This window comes from Pithys albifrons, chromosome 9, assembly GCF_047495875.1.
Source record: "Pithys albifrons albifrons isolate INPA30051 chromosome 9, PitAlb_v1, whole genome shotgun sequence".
In the NCBI taxonomy this organism is placed as follows: Eukaryota; Metazoa; Chordata; class Aves; order Passeriformes; family Thamnophilidae; genus Pithys; species Pithys albifrons.
Genome location: NC_092466.1, coordinates 26,355,829 through 26,371,322, shown reverse-complemented (window position 1 = coordinate 26,371,322; position 15,494 = coordinate 26,355,829). Strand labels below are relative to the sequence as shown.

General features: G+C 38.4%; 1 protein-coding gene across 2 annotated transcripts in view; it reads right to left on the bottom strand.

Annotated features, from left to right (window-relative positions):
• Positions 1-15,494, bottom strand: part of CSGALNACT2 (chondroitin sulfate N-acetylgalactosaminyltransferase 2) — a 31,897-nt gene continuing 16,403 nt past the window's right edge. For both annotated transcript variants that reach the window (XM_071563952.1, XM_071563954.1), the window contains 6 exons: positions 8,554-8,770; positions 7,917-8,018; positions 6,206-6,384; positions 4,577-4,671; positions 3,181-3,262; positions 1-2,013 (listed from right to left, as the gene is read on the bottom strand). In XM_071563952.1, the coding sequence (XP_071420053.1) occupies positions 1,721-2,013; positions 3,181-3,262; positions 4,577-4,671; positions 6,206-6,384; positions 7,917-8,018; positions 8,554-8,770 (968 nt within the window). In that variant the 3' untranslated portion in view covers positions 1-1,720. The remainder of the gene's footprint in view (positions 2,014-3,180; positions 3,263-4,576; positions 4,672-6,205; positions 6,385-7,916; positions 8,019-8,553; positions 8,771-15,494) is intronic.

Sequence of the window (15,494 nt, the reverse complement as noted above, 5' to 3'; positions counted from 1 at the left end):
TAAAATGCAGAAATTCCATTTATTATATTGAGAATATCAACTGCAAGACATCTTGCAATGCATCCTCTTCACTCTAAGTACAATACAGTACACTGTTCTCCACAATAAGTTACATAAAGGCAAATTTTATATACATAAAAAAGGATCAGTGTCCAGAACTATCTGCACAGCATATCTGCTATTCAGAAATCAACCAATCAAATTTTAGTTGCCTTCAGAATTCTTGAGCAAACTAAATTCATAGAGAGATCTTAATTACCTGGTTTGAGAAGGGTTTTCAACTCATATCTAAATTCAGTGGAGACCATGCGAATGGTTTAACCACTGAATTAGCATTCTCAGCATTCATCCTATAAACAAATGTATTAAAAATGAGGCATGCCATATGGTATCATATAAGACAACATGAAGAAAATGACCTGCCTGCATTTAAAACGTTTATGCATCCCAAAATACCCAAAAGGAAAGTAGCAAACTAGCAGTGCCATTGTACAAGGCACTAATGAGATCACAGCATAATTCTGCTTATGCATGCTCAAAAAGATCAACCAAGCAAAAAAACAAACAAACAAAACAAACAAACAAACCACCAGAAAAAAAAAAACCACCAACACCCTAAAATGTCCTCAAACTGAAAAAGTGAAGAATAAGGCTACTAGGATAATGAGTGGAATGGAGAGCATTGTGTAAAGAAAGACTGTAATAGCACTTGCTTTTTCAGTCACTGAAACAAGAGTATATGACTGCCTTACAAAAACATGTCATGAAAATGCTCAAAAGAGAATGCAAAAACAATATTGGCATAAAAGCAAACAGGCCTCTAATAAATTTATATGGGAATGAAAAGATGGTTCCTCAACTTAAAGGATGAGACACATTGTCAGGGCCTTTGAACAAGGAGGAGTGGAGCCAAAACATTTAAACAAACAAGTTTAATAGCATAGCTCAGTTTATAGAAGGGATTCTGTGATGAGGCATCTACTGTGGGAAAAGACCAGACCCAGAAACACCAAAGTGGAACATTCCCAACTTATTTGGTCCATCACAGAAATAAGAAGTTGGTGTCTTCTTTTCAATGTGAAGTTACATTATATGCTCTAAAATTTCCTCTGAACACATTTTCATTCCCCAACCCCCTGAATTATTCTATATTTAACCATGTTAATGTCTGTTAATGCAGCAAATGCAGCACCAAGGCCTTGCTGCAAAATCAGCACCCAAACAGCTGCCGTACTGTCAGCATGTCCATGTACCTTTCATGTGAGATTATTTTCCACACTTCTCTTGTTTCTATAATGGAGTGTAAGTATAGTATCCTTCTAAAGTCACAGTGCAGTGAGCCATACAGACTGCAAAATACTCAAGACACAAAAGATTATTTCATTTAATTTTTAACATGATGCAAATATAAAAACCGAAACATACCACATGGAAAATTGTTGAATTGTACATTCCACAGATTTTTCCAATCAATACTGAAGACACTTTCCTTGAACTACATATGCTTTCCAATTCATCTGAGGTGTCTGAACTTGCAAGAAATGTAGGTAATAGCATATCAGTCAAAGAATTACTCAGAAAACAAATACAAGAACCAAAAACCCTCTAAACTCTTCTTCACTGAAAAAGAGAGGCACTGCATTTGTAAGCTGAATTAAGGCTGTAAAATGATGCTGGTTCACTGTGAATTTGAAGTCATCAAATGTCACAGGGGTGACATTTAACCCACTGTTTCACTGTTAGTCCTGTAAGCCTGCTTACGGAGGTGAGTCTCGATCTCCTCCCTGAAAACCAGCATCCCAAGGTGCGAGTGAGAGGCCTCATTCATGGCTTTGGACAGGATACACATGCGATACTGCTCCGGAGTGAGCTCGTCTGCACAATGTTTCTCGTGCCAGAGGTGAAAGAGACCAGGGACCGGCGTCCTGACCACAATGAGGTCACCATGCAAGTACTTTCTGTAAAGGTGAACATCCTCACCGCCCCAGCCTTTCACTTCCAAGTCAAAACCCCCTACAAAAACAATATCAGAAAATGTTATTTGGGCACACAGGTTAGATGTAAGGCAAAAAAAGCAATACTCCATGTGCAAACATGTTACCAGATCTGATAGGACATACCAGAAATTCTGGAGCAATTAACTATGTTTTCCATGCCAACACATGCCAATTTGAGCGAGAATACCACATCGTTCAAGAATACCACATCCTTTGTGGTGGAAACTGCCCAGGACACAGATCTGTTGACTTCAGAAGGTCTCTTAGAACAGTGTCTCCAAATTGCATTATGCACGACATCCCATGTGACAGCTGCAGAAAACTGGAGGCAAACCTCAGTGACTGTGCCTTTGGATTATTTTTAGGAAGCATAATGGATTTTAGCAGCCGGAAAATGAAGCTGTCATGCACCATATGAGAAGTTCTTTCAAACTGCCAGCAATTACTCCATAGGTCACAACTGAAAATCTGGATTATGGATAGGAACATGTTTTGCCATTTTAAGTTCTCTTGCTTTTCCAGGACTACAGTGAACATGGACCGATGCTCTTGTACAATTTCAAAACTCCAGAATTATGAAGTCTTTGTTTAGCATATACCATACAGATGGCAGTATGACTAGTACTAGAAATCAGTCTGTATTCAAGTCATTGTACAGCACGTAGGGCTGTATCATTACATCTTCTAGCAGACTATGTTCAAGACAATTGTCCACATTTAAGCACACCAAGCTTTCCTCAGTTTTAAGACCATGCCACAAGAGGGGGTCCAAAGCACATTTCTAAAGCCTCAAACAACTGTATTCACCTACTCAAGGTTATTTAAAAGAAAGAATTTGAATGCTTCTTGTCTATGTTAGTGGTTTACTTATGTTTCTTAAACTTGATTAATTAGCTTCGAACAGATAAAAAGCAGCCAACAAAAGCAGTATTTTTAGAAGTTCTAGAGTGAAATGTTTCTACTAAAATTATTGTGACTTTTAACAAATGCTCATCAGATGAGACATAAAAAGCTAGAAAAACTAATTTAATCTTATTGGTCAAACTTATCAAGCAAGTCTGACTGCTGGGCTTGAGAAAATAAAACAAGGAATAAATGCATTACTTTCTTGTCAGAGATCTGTCTCCAGACCAGAGAAGCAATTTTTAAACACACAATTTTTTTCTTTACAGTTTCATCTTACCAACAGCCAGAAAGTCCGTCCGATATTGACAAGTCATGCCAAAGCCAAAATCCCGCCAGAAACCAGAATCCTTCTTGTGTATCTGCAATTTTAAAACAGTATCATTTTAAAATGTAAAATGCATCTAAGGAGGTACATTGCACTTGGTTTTGTGAAAAGCTAAGCTTTTCTTATCATTTGCCGAGTACAGGATAGAGCACAATACTTGCAGTCATGCACTGATATGGGCTTCCTAATGACCTGCTGTTCACTTCACCCTTTGCATTTCGATTTCAAATACTTACATTCACTGCAGTTTCCACATTTACCTTTCTGCCACACCACCTCTATTTTCTATATATCAGCCCAGACCAAATCACTGTTAGTCTATTGCTACATCATCTGTTCCCAATACTCCAATTCCTATCTGTTTTCTAAGGCCACGTTTGTCTCTTCTTGAACTGATATGACAAGAAAGTAAGCTTTGTGGCTGAAGTCAGCAACTGTAATATTGTTCAGTTCAAAAAAGTTAACAGCAGAGCTGTCAGGCAGGGGCTCACCTCTCTCTCAGCTGTGACTACCTGAGGCCATAAGCAAAAGCTTTCCCCCCACCTTTCAGCAGGATCCTTGCAAACAACATAAGGAATGCGGGTTATTATGTTTTCTCTTTTAATATGGCTGTGATTTGTACCATGGCCATACCATCTTCAAGGACAAAAGGAACCTGAAACACAGTACTGAGCTCCAAGTTATCCTTAAACTTGTTTTCTTGAATATTTGCAGGGTTTGTTTACTATTTTGACTACAAGTTTCCCTAAAAGCAGTGTCTCATTTCAAAGGCAAGATGAAATTAGCAGTATAACATCCAACAGTTCTGGCAGATGTTGGATGGCAAAGGTAAAGAAACGTGCAAAGAGTACATCTGTCTAGAACAAGAAAAAGCAACTGCCTGAACATCATAGCCCACCTCAAGTTATATGGCACACTTCCTGCAACTACCATTTGTTGGGCGGCAAAGAGAATCAATACCGAGGAAATCTTATTCAGAGGATTTTGGCATTTCACCATTTCTTTGTTTGCTGGAACACAATATGGAAGTTGCTGCCATGTCATGCCCTCATCCTCCTAAAATACTGATTTCCCAAGCCAGAATAAGCAACAGATAAGAAGCAACAGATCAGAACTACCAACTTCGTTTGATTAAGAGCAATTTTTTTTAAACTAGGTAGAATTCCAAGTTTATCTGAGTTTTGTATCGTTTGATAACTTCTCTTCCAAGTGCTTTGCTCATAACAAAGTGTTAAGATAAGAACTGTCAAAGGTCACAAGGTATCCCAAACAAATTCTTAAGTAACACTTAGTTTTGTTTTAATACAAAGCACACCTAATTCTATCCAGATTAAATCATGCTGCTTACCAATTGCTGCTCCACAGGGGGTGGTATATCTTGGTTGGCATAGACAATAGCGGGATTGTAAAGGCTGAATACCACAGGATAAAAAACCTTTTTCCCTGGAAGTCAAAAGGTAATTGTTACTCACTGTGAGCATGCTTTTTGAAGGCAAGAGGGAAACTAGAAACACTATTTTTATGTAAAATATTACCTATTAGCCATCCAGTGAAAACAAACACAAGGACTAGCTGCTAGGATTTCCCACTTAGGCAGCCTGTAACATCTAGTGGGGCAGGGTCCAAAGGATTCAAAAAATACATACGTACATAGACACTATCAGTTCACACACATAGTTGTACATACTTATATACATAAAAAATACTATACATCTTAGTATCACATTAGGTGACAGTGAAAAAGCCCTGCAATAATGGTATGCAGTAAAACTAAATAATAACCAAGTCCAAGTAACACCTTGCATTGCTTGAGTTTTAGGAGTTTGCCTCTTTCCACAAACATGTAAACCCAGATATAATCAGGACATCCTGCAAGGGCATTAAGCACATGAGCATCATGAGCATCCTGATTATGCTGACACCACCAGTTCTATGTCTATTACAGAAGCCACATAAATATTTATCATGAATGTCTTGCATTGCCAGTGCAAAGATATTGACAACAGTCCATAAGAATATTCAGTACTCCGAGAAGCATTTTCAGATCTCACTTGAAGCAAAGGTCACAAACCGCCAGTGTAAATTGTCAAGCAGTCTCTAGAACTCCTTTCCTTCTTAAAGCTTACAAGACGCTCCTCTCCAACATTTTTCCAGTTATTTATACAACTTGTTTCATGAAGTGTAAAGATAGACAGAAATGAAAGAAAAAGCAAGAAACAGAACTCAAATATCTGGCTTATAGAGGATTTTCTTGCCTGTTATTAAGTTTATTCATTTCAAATTGGCATTTGGAGAAAATGGTTTCTGGCTGCAACAAGTCTGGAATAAAAGTAAGCATTAAAAAGAACCCTAACACATGTTTGACAGGAGAAAGTCTTAAGTAGCATGCTTGTTAACCCAAGAAAGCTTATCCTTCTTGGCAAAAGCTTGTAAAACAAGCAAGGCTCATACAAACTTGTGAAAAACAGTCGGACAACTTCAGAGCTTGGGATCTACCTGTGGAACATTAGCTCAGTCTCCATAAGGAGCACTTTGCAGCTCTACTGAAAACTATTCGTATGTGATGTGTCCTGGCCATACACAATGTGAGAAGACAAAACAAAATTAAGAGATTTCAGTGTAACAAAAATTATCTTCCACTGTACAGCATTACACTGAGTTTTGTTACAAAAAATTACATGCAGTCTAATTGTTAAAGCAATTAAACTGTCCGGCTCTCTTTTAGACAACTAAATCTTAAGAAAACAAAAATTGCACACGTTGTACAAGACAATGTGTTCTCAAAACAAGCCACATTAAGGCACAAGTCATTTCTCAGTCTAAACGGCCTTTTGTGCACGAACTGTCCTTGACTTTTCAAGGTGCATGATATTGAATAAGCTCCACAATTCAAGTTAGTTTTCTGTTTCCTCAACACAGCTCAGTTAAGCCAAACAAGGTAACAAGAGTCCATTACAGCAACATTAAGAGAACATACCAGGCTCAGCATTTAAGCGACAACTGTTGAGGAACTCAGCTGTGAAATAAACATCAACATCACAGAAGAACATCAGGACCTCGCCCTTTTCCCAGGCTCTGGCACCCATGTCAAGTCCTCGGCCTCGGTTAAATTCCTCATTCAGAGAGACAAGCGTGTAATTGTGGAAGTTAGTTTCTCTACAAGAAAAACAGAGACAAACCCAAAATAAATTCCTGTGGAGGGGCAGAGGGACCATTTATAGTTTTTCAGCATTTTACCACAATTATATTCCGGAAATATTAAAAAAACTCCAACAAACAGTTGTATCATCAGGATAAGAAAAAAAATATGTGTTCCACTCAGTTGTCTATTTTAACTTTAGACATTGTAAAAAGATAGACCTTGGTCTTACTGCATAACTTGATATTTAATCATTCAGACAGATTAAAAGGCCTTTTGGCAACTGACATGAATTAAACTGCTCTCTAGAATTACAATGGCATCTAAAATTTGTCCCCACAAACTAAGAAGTCCTGACTGAAAGAGCAATATTTCTGTCTTCACTAGTTCAGAGGAAGGCAAACAGAATGCTAGAGTCCTGGCATCACCAAACTCAAGAGGCAAAGGCATCTGTGTGATGATGCCACCACAACCCATTGCTTCTCCTTGCTCTTTCATACCAGTAGCACACACGCCTGTACTCACAGCACAAGAGGGAAGGAGCTGCAAAACGAGTTTGGAAATACACCCAGGGAACATCTTGAAGCAAAGTTAAGTGTTTATTTCAGAGACACTTCATAGGACAATGCTTGAAGAGAACAGAATGAAGATACACAAAAGTAGCACCACTAAGAAGATACAAATCCAGAAAACTACCCAGTGAGTTTGCAGCACTGAATCTGACTCAGGGTTCTAAGGGGACATCTCAAAGAGAGCAGGGCAGGCAGCAGAGTAGCCTCAGAGATGGAGGGATCTAGCACATGGCAAGCTACATGCCAGAGAGGGTCTGCAGGAGAAGGGGAGAAACAGCTTCCTAGAAGATGCCTACGCATGCCATGTTAAGTGGCTGTCACATGTTAAAGGCTGGTGACACGACAGCCTATGCTGAGAGTATGTCATCAAGGGGAGCTCTGGCCACCATCGTGAGGCAGGGACTGATTACATGAGAGCTCAGCTTAATTTGGGCTAACAAGGGTAACAGGCTCCCAGTATAAGATGCCCAAATGTTGCTTTAATATGGGCATTTTATCAACATAATGCTATTTGCTGAGATAGCCACAATGAAACTGGGCTTAAAATTTTCTATGGCATAGGGCCAGTATAGGCCTACTTTGACTATATTTCTCCTCTTAGTCATTAAATACAATTGTTCCTCCAGTGAAATAACTATTGAAAAGTATAGCCTGGTTCCAAAGAACTTGAACCCTGATCAATCTGTTAGCAAGACTGAGTATCTACTGCAAAGCTCACCCCTCTTGTTTTTTGAACTGTCAGATAGAAACCTCACAGTCTTTTCTGGCCTATGACTTGATTTTTAGTAGTCTTCAGGAGACTCTTGCAACATAAGCTCTAAAATGCCAACCAAAAACATTGTGGTGCAAACAAAGCTTACCTTTCTTAGTAACCTGTAATGGAATATACCCTTATTATTTTTTCATTTTTTTTAAAAAACATTTTAAATGCCCATCAATATTGTTTGTGTTGACTGATGCTGGATCAGCACACTTACCTAGCTACAGATTCTAGGATGCTTTGTACTTCTGATAGTGCATCTTGTCCAAAATAGACCACTGTGAGGTGAACACGCTTATCCTGATGAATACACACATCCCTATAAGCACAAAGAAAAGATGATATTAATAATTATCTACAACAGAGAATCTTCAGTTATTTAAAAAAGCTACTGCATTAAAATGTATTGGAAGATTTAAATATTCCGGTCAAGCACCAAACAGCTTCAAAAAAAACCAAGGAAAGATGTTTTCCCCTCTTATTTCCCCATCTTTCCCATTTGAATCAGAAGGTTCCAATACTGTGTGTCACATTCCAACACCTTTTTATATAAACAGGCGTTCTGCAACTGATGCAAATACAAAAATTATGTTTCAGATCATCTGTGTCCGGGTTCACAATGGTTCATTTGGTCTAAAAGAGGTTTTGCTGCAATTTGAGAATTATTTCAATTCTTTTAGAAGGAATATTTTCTGCATACAGTAAGTTCAATTATAAACATCTCAAGGCAGTTGCACACAATTTTGGAATAATTCGTTCTGTCGCAAATCAACCAGAACAGGAATTCTGTCTGAAAAGGAAAAAAAAGACTGAAAATCAGCAATATAGCTCACTATATAATCTCATGCACCTACCTAAAGTTTTGCATAAATTGTGCAAATGCCTCAGTTCTTCCAGCAAGAGGAACAATAATGTTAATAATGGATCTAGAAATATCGACTGTTTCACTCTTCACTTTCATGAGGGGTCCAAAAGGTCGGAACAAGGTGACATGCCTGTACTCCATGCCATCCATCTTCTTATAAAACAGCTCATACTGTGTCCCCTTATCTCTTTCTGTACGATAGTAACCTGAAGAATAAGTCACACAAGTAATTTGTAAAGTCAAAGATCCCAACAATTTATTTTGAAAATACTGATTTTTCCTACAAACTAAGTAAGTTGGGGGTGAAGCTTCTGGGTTTCTCCTAAAAGCAAACAAAAAAATACACAAACCAGCATTGATCACAATCACCCTTCTACCATTTTAGATCAGATCTGAGAAACAATCCCAAACAAACTCCAGCTTCCCCTGCTTCTTAGAAACAACAGGTTTTATGGTCTTACGTCAACTTCTCAAGCAGAACTAGTCAGGTCTTCCCAAAATACCCTGGGAATTCAGCTATTTGCAATGGAAAAGGGTGGCTGAAATTAATATTGCTTGCTCTTAAGTCCTTCAATAAAGTCTTGCCCTGAGCTAGACCACAGCAAAAGATGAGATCATCTGGCCAGCAATCACAAACACAAGCTGTGGGCAGAACAAATGATAATAACTTGCTTGACAAAGCCTGCAAAATCTGACATGTGTTATCTAAAAGAACAATTTGTGTGATAATGCTGGAATGCTTTAAAATTTTTTTCACTGCTGACCACTAGCTAGTGTTTGATATCTGATAAATAAGTTAGTAGTGTTTTACTACAGCTACAGTCCTCTAAGGACATAAGCGTAAGTTTTCTATGTAGCTGTAACACTTTGAGAAAACAATGCTAGCTAGTCCTTCAGAAACAGGACTATCTATTGAGAGATATTGTACTCCTAATGGGTGGGAAAAATCTGTCCCATTCAAAATATGTTCCTTTAAGGACCATTAAAGGAAACAAACCAACAGCCTCTCTAATTTTATGTAACAAAGCTCTGTGTTGCTAATTCCATGTCCATACTGAACTGAGAGCAAGAAATAATGACAGGATGAATCCTTCAACAAAACTTCCCAGTGCTCATCCCACCTCTGCTCTCCTCTCTCACCAGCAAGGAAATGCTGTGTTATAGAGAAAAGCCACAAGCTAAGCTATGAACCAAACAACTTCCAGTTGAAGTGGCCACACAGACAACTGAGAAAGTTATGAAGAGCCCCAAGTGTGATGAACCCCTCTGCCCTCACATGATGCAACCAGTGTATTTCCTTTCACTTGGCTGGCCTGAACTGCCTCTTCTGCAAGCCAGCCTCCACAGCAGCTGAAATCCTCTCCAGCCTCCCACCCAGAAAGCAGGTGGTGGCAGGGCACAGAACAGATAAGCCCTGCTGGTGACACAAAGGGTTTTCTTTTGTGCTCAGTATCAATATTGTACTTTTTGTTGCTGTCTTTTTTTGCAGCTGATATCAACACGGGACAAGGTATGTGAAGCCCTCAAACTTGGAGCAGCTTGGTTTTGACTATCAGAACTAGAAAGATGTTATGATAGAGCTTTGCATCTCTATCTATCCTCAAACAAGTATTACCTGCCTTGCAATACTTTCTCATTCAATACAAGAAGGAAAGCAATGGGCATGCCACCTTGCCCTAACTTTTTTCTCTCTGTCTCTCAGGCTCCCTTTACAAAGAGTCTTTTCCCTAAATCTGCCTAACTCTCTCTGTGTTCCTCTGCTCCCGCCTCCATACCCAAACCAAATCCAGTTTCGTTTGCTGATGCTCCCTCCCTCTGCCCAACAGCCTCTCTTTTACAGCACGTTCCTTATTCCCCTCCAGTACTCAGCTCCATAATCCCCTCTTTCTTGTGCTCAAGCACATGCACTGACAGGAAAAGTGGATGACCACCAGGAGAACCAGTGTAGCAGAGCAAGCCAGTGCCATCACACTGGAAGTTAATGGTGACTGAATTTAACCTTTCCACTGAGATGCCTTTTACCCTTTGAACAAGGTTCTGCAGTGCTCTCTTCTTGAAGAGGCAAATCCACATTTACGCTTTTGTCCATACAGAGCTGCCTTAAGTATGCACCACATTTTAATGCTCAGTTTCAAATCAGTATTAATTACAACTAACGAAAATGGTGTTTCAAACAATGAAAGTCAGTGCTGTCAGAAGCAGCAAAATATTTTTCAATTCTCCTCAATCCTTTTCCACTCCAACCCTTTGTGCTGCATAGAACAGCACTGTAGCTTGAAAACAGCATATTGGTTACTGGAGCAGCTGATGCACCACAATGCTTGCACATTACGCTCTCATGTTATACTCAGCAAACACTTTGCACAAGGACTCCTGTGTAAATTAACTTTCAGTATTGGATATTACATTCTTTCTCTAGTATCCAATAGCTGCTTACAGACAAAAATACTATTTACAACATAAGTGAACTTAAAAAAGCACGTCGTCTGCCAAAAGCTTATGTTTAATCAAAGGATAAGCTTAGATATCAGTCTACAACAGAATGCAGCAATACATAACAATATTTTCTAGACTGACTTAAAAAACCTCCAAAAACACTACTGTAACTTCATAAGGACCTAGATATGGAAATTCAAATTGGCAGCATTCAATTCCTGGAATACAAGATTCCAAACTTTTCAATCTCAACTTGCTACTAGCACCATACTTCTTTTAAATAGTGTGTATTCCTTGAGTTACTCTCCTTGCTATGGGCTAACCTCTGTTGGTAATCTACTAATTTGAATACTTTCATGGGATTAAAGCTTCTCTACACATACGCCAGTATTGAGAACAGCCAGAAAAAGAACCCACATCTGGTTTACTTCTTAGCATATTTGGGTTTTTAACACTTGGTACTGACTCATGTATATAAAACTTGTTATCTTACCTTCCAACTAGCATTCACTGGCTACCTTCCAAAACAGCACTCCATAAGTAAAGTGGTAAAAAACAGCAGAAATAATATTACAGCTGCTATTCCTGGTCCATGAAGCTTTATTCCCTTGGCAGAAGTTCTGTTTCTTATCAAACAAACTAAACATAGGAATACTGAGGATCAGTTACTATCAAAGCCAAAAAGGTGTTGTTCTTTTGCCTTGAGTAAGATGTTTGGCCTATGATTTAAGACCTGTTTTTCTGTTGGTGTGTATTAAAATTCTCCATTGAAGTTCCCAGGACACTGGGCAGTTTCTAGTCCTACAGAGCACACACTAGAGGAGCTGTTTGCATGACAAACAGTCCACACTGTTCTGTGGATGGCAAGGGCTTTGGAAGAGTTTTGACTTGGAATTTGTGGCATGGGAATAAAGGATTTTTACAAGCCAAGGCCAGGTCAGGAGTCTCCCCTTTAGGTTCAGACCTAAAGAAAGTTTCTGACCTTTGTCCAGTTCCAACTGGAAACACAGAAGCAAGAGAAATGGACCCAAAGACCAGCTAGACATCCAATAACAAGACCTGTATTAGACATTAGTTAATTGATAATTAGCTTCTGAAAATACACTAATGCTTCTGTTTTCCAAAGGTTAATTTTAAATGGAAGTGCTTTTAATCTCTTGACAAAATAAGCCAGTCACCCTGATACATCTAAGCCAAATAAATCAATTACACTGATAGTAAAGTACAGATGCCCACGAAGGCTCCTCAAGGAATTCTGTACCACCATTAAAGACAATGTCACAGGCTTCTGGAGAAAGGGAACAGACAGAGGTAATACTATTATGGTCCTATCATCTTAATTACCCTCCATTTCTCAGAATTATCAAATATTGATATCAAAGAAATCTATTTTCAGTTGAGGACTATCTTAGACTGTGCAGTTTAGCAATTAGGTTCATTGTTTGTAATCCTAAATCCATCCATTTTTGAAAATATGTAAATTGCATCTTTTATCCTCTCTAAGGATACTCTTTGTCTATGGGGAACAGGCTATTCCTATTTCTCCTACACTTAGATCTAATGGAAATACTAAGAAAAAACAACTTCAAAGTGTTTTTCAAACGGCAACCACAGAACAAGACTTTTTTCAGGTCTGATTTTTGTTCTGTTAATATTAGAATTCTGGAAGTTTCATTATGGGCTGCAGCAAAGCAAAACAAGTGATGATGCAGCAAATAGAGCTGAGGAACTTGCTGGTTTTCTCTTCATCAGCAGAGCAAGTCAATTGAGCTTTGTGAAAAAGAAATCAGAGTTTTCAGAAAACATATTTATAGTTGTAATGTATACTCAGAAATCTTTTTTTTTTATTCAATGTTACTGCTCAAAGCCTGCCAATAGCCATGATGCGGCTGTGGCAGCTCTGCCTAATCACAACTCCAAAACATATTTAGGTCGTCATTACTCTGTCTTGCAAAAAACCCATCGGTTTGGAAAATACATGAACAGATTGCTCCCTATTGTGGATAGAGCTTCCTTTCACCACTGGTAGAAGACAGAGTATCTTCACGTAGAGACCACAGAGACTGAGCATGAAGCAAAGGAGTTGCATGAACAGTTCAGTCAAGGACAAAGAGCAAAAATACAGAGTGACAACATGAAGGTTAGCATCCATCAGCATGTATTTTGAAGGTTTCTGGCCCATGTAGTGTTAGAGTAATAAAAATCAGTAGATTCAGACTGCCACGTGTATTACTGACTAATTAAGTGTACTTTTCCAGAAAAGAGAAAAGTTTATTTAGGAAATTTGCATTCATAAAATAGAAGGCAGATTAATTTTAAGTTCAAGTTAATAGTATTTGTCTCAAGTTACTCCAATATAGATAAATCCTAAAACACAGTCAGAAAAAAAATCTTGATGCTTTTTCAAATGAAGAGAGTGATACCTCACTGACTGGGCATCAGAGGCAACATAAATACTGGGGAAGACATATTCAGCAAAAATTAAAAGACATTATTAGGTAAAACTGTCTAAGAAAAGAGATTCTAAACCTATTTAAACAGTCGCCAAATTCTCTAAGGTGAGAGTACCTGAAAGTATGTATCACAAAAGATTACACAGTTCAAAGCTTAGTCTACAATTTCACAAGTCCAGGGTAACAGCTGACATAAATCCCAGAAGAGAACTTTTACCTATATGAAAATTTAGCCTGTTGAGGTAAGAAGCCATAACACTTGTGAAATAAAAATGCCTGTTTCTCATTTAGTTTGTACTTTTAGCAGTTCTATGGGTAAGGTTTTGTAGATACATTTGCCTTAGTTTTGAGAAAAAACTCCTGCAAGTCAGAACAAAACCAAAACCAGTTTATCTATGCTGAGCATAAAATATGAAGGCTATATATTAACTAATGCAGTATCAGGTTTCCTCTTTTGCCCCAAAACCAAGAAACAAATAAAGCCACACACCAAGTTTCTTAACCTCAAGCCTTCAAATTACACAATACTCTAGTTTTAGTCCCAAACCACTTATTACAAAATAATCTATTATCAACTGAACAGGATACAGAACTTAAATTATTTATTTTAACCCAAGTCAACTTTAAAAAACTGTTTCTCAAAATGAGCACTGCTAATCCAGCAACAGTTTAGATGTGCTCTTAGACAGTTACAGGACCTGCTCTGACTTCAGTAAATACACCAAGTCTGTTATGAAACTTAAACCTACCCATTTATGACAGATTAAGGGAGCAATATATTTTAAATAGAAAGGCATGAGCTTTGCAGCTGGACTTCCATGAAACAGGGATGAACAAACTGACAACAGAATGCCAGAGCCCACCCACAGGGGTGCAGGGCAAAGGACCTGTGGGTACCACCACTGGCTGCTTCCATTTCTCACCTCTAAATTTGGGAGCAACAAGGGTGACTGGAGGGAAAGGTGTTAATATTCAGAAGCAGCCTGTTTTAGCAGGATAAATTAGCCACTAGTATTTGTGCACTAAAAAACCCACAGAAGGCCCACGCAACCTACAACTTCTGTCTGGAAAAAGATACCAATAGATACAGATATCACTATGGTTAGTTGCTGACACACCCATATACAACATAAAATACTTTTCTTTCCCTGTAGTTCCTGTAACCCTGTGTTTGAAGGGACTGTCTTTACAGCAAAAGGAAATTAGTTTGATTTCCAAGATATGAAGTAAAGCTCAAACATCCTCAAGTTACTTGCTTTCTTGAAGGTCTGTCAATAAAGGCAGCAGATTAAAAATATCAACAGCTATTTCAGTCACGGTAAAATAGAAATCCACTAGAGTATAAGCAGTATCTAGAACATCAACAGAAAAGCAGATGAACACTTAATGTAGAAGTAAAGCTATTAAAAGACCACAAGAATAATAATATAGTATGGGTTTAAACGAGAACTGTACTAAGAGCCTGACACTGGGCTGGCTGTGTTATACTGACCCATCTGAGTGGATTCCATGCCCTGACCTACCTCTTGGAATGAAGAAGAGTACTTGCAGCAAACATTAAACACAGAAACTGTTAAAAGCAGAGAATTCTTGCACTGCAAACCAATTACATCATCTGAGACAGAAAGAACCAATTCTTTAACAGTACCTTTGTCCATCATGCTTGCTTTATAGCACAGACATGAGATCCAGAATCCCTTTTAGAGTAATGGTCTTATACCATGGTCCACCTTTTGGTCATTTTATGGCATCATGAACTGTACTTAATACTGTAAATATAAAGAAGAGGTACTAGGGTAGTTTTTGATACTTATCTCCATCAGCACTAGACTGTACCTTCAAAGAGACATTCTATGGGTTTGTCACTAATGTTTCTTTTAAGGGTGTTACTAAGTGTTGAAAGCTTAGCTGCTACATGTTTTTATGATATGTATTCTGTTACTAACCTTACAAGCACTGAGACAAAACCCAGCAGAGAACAAGAGAACAGTTCATGGCTGCACAGCTTAAAGGACCCCAAAACTGTTATACCATGAAAGGT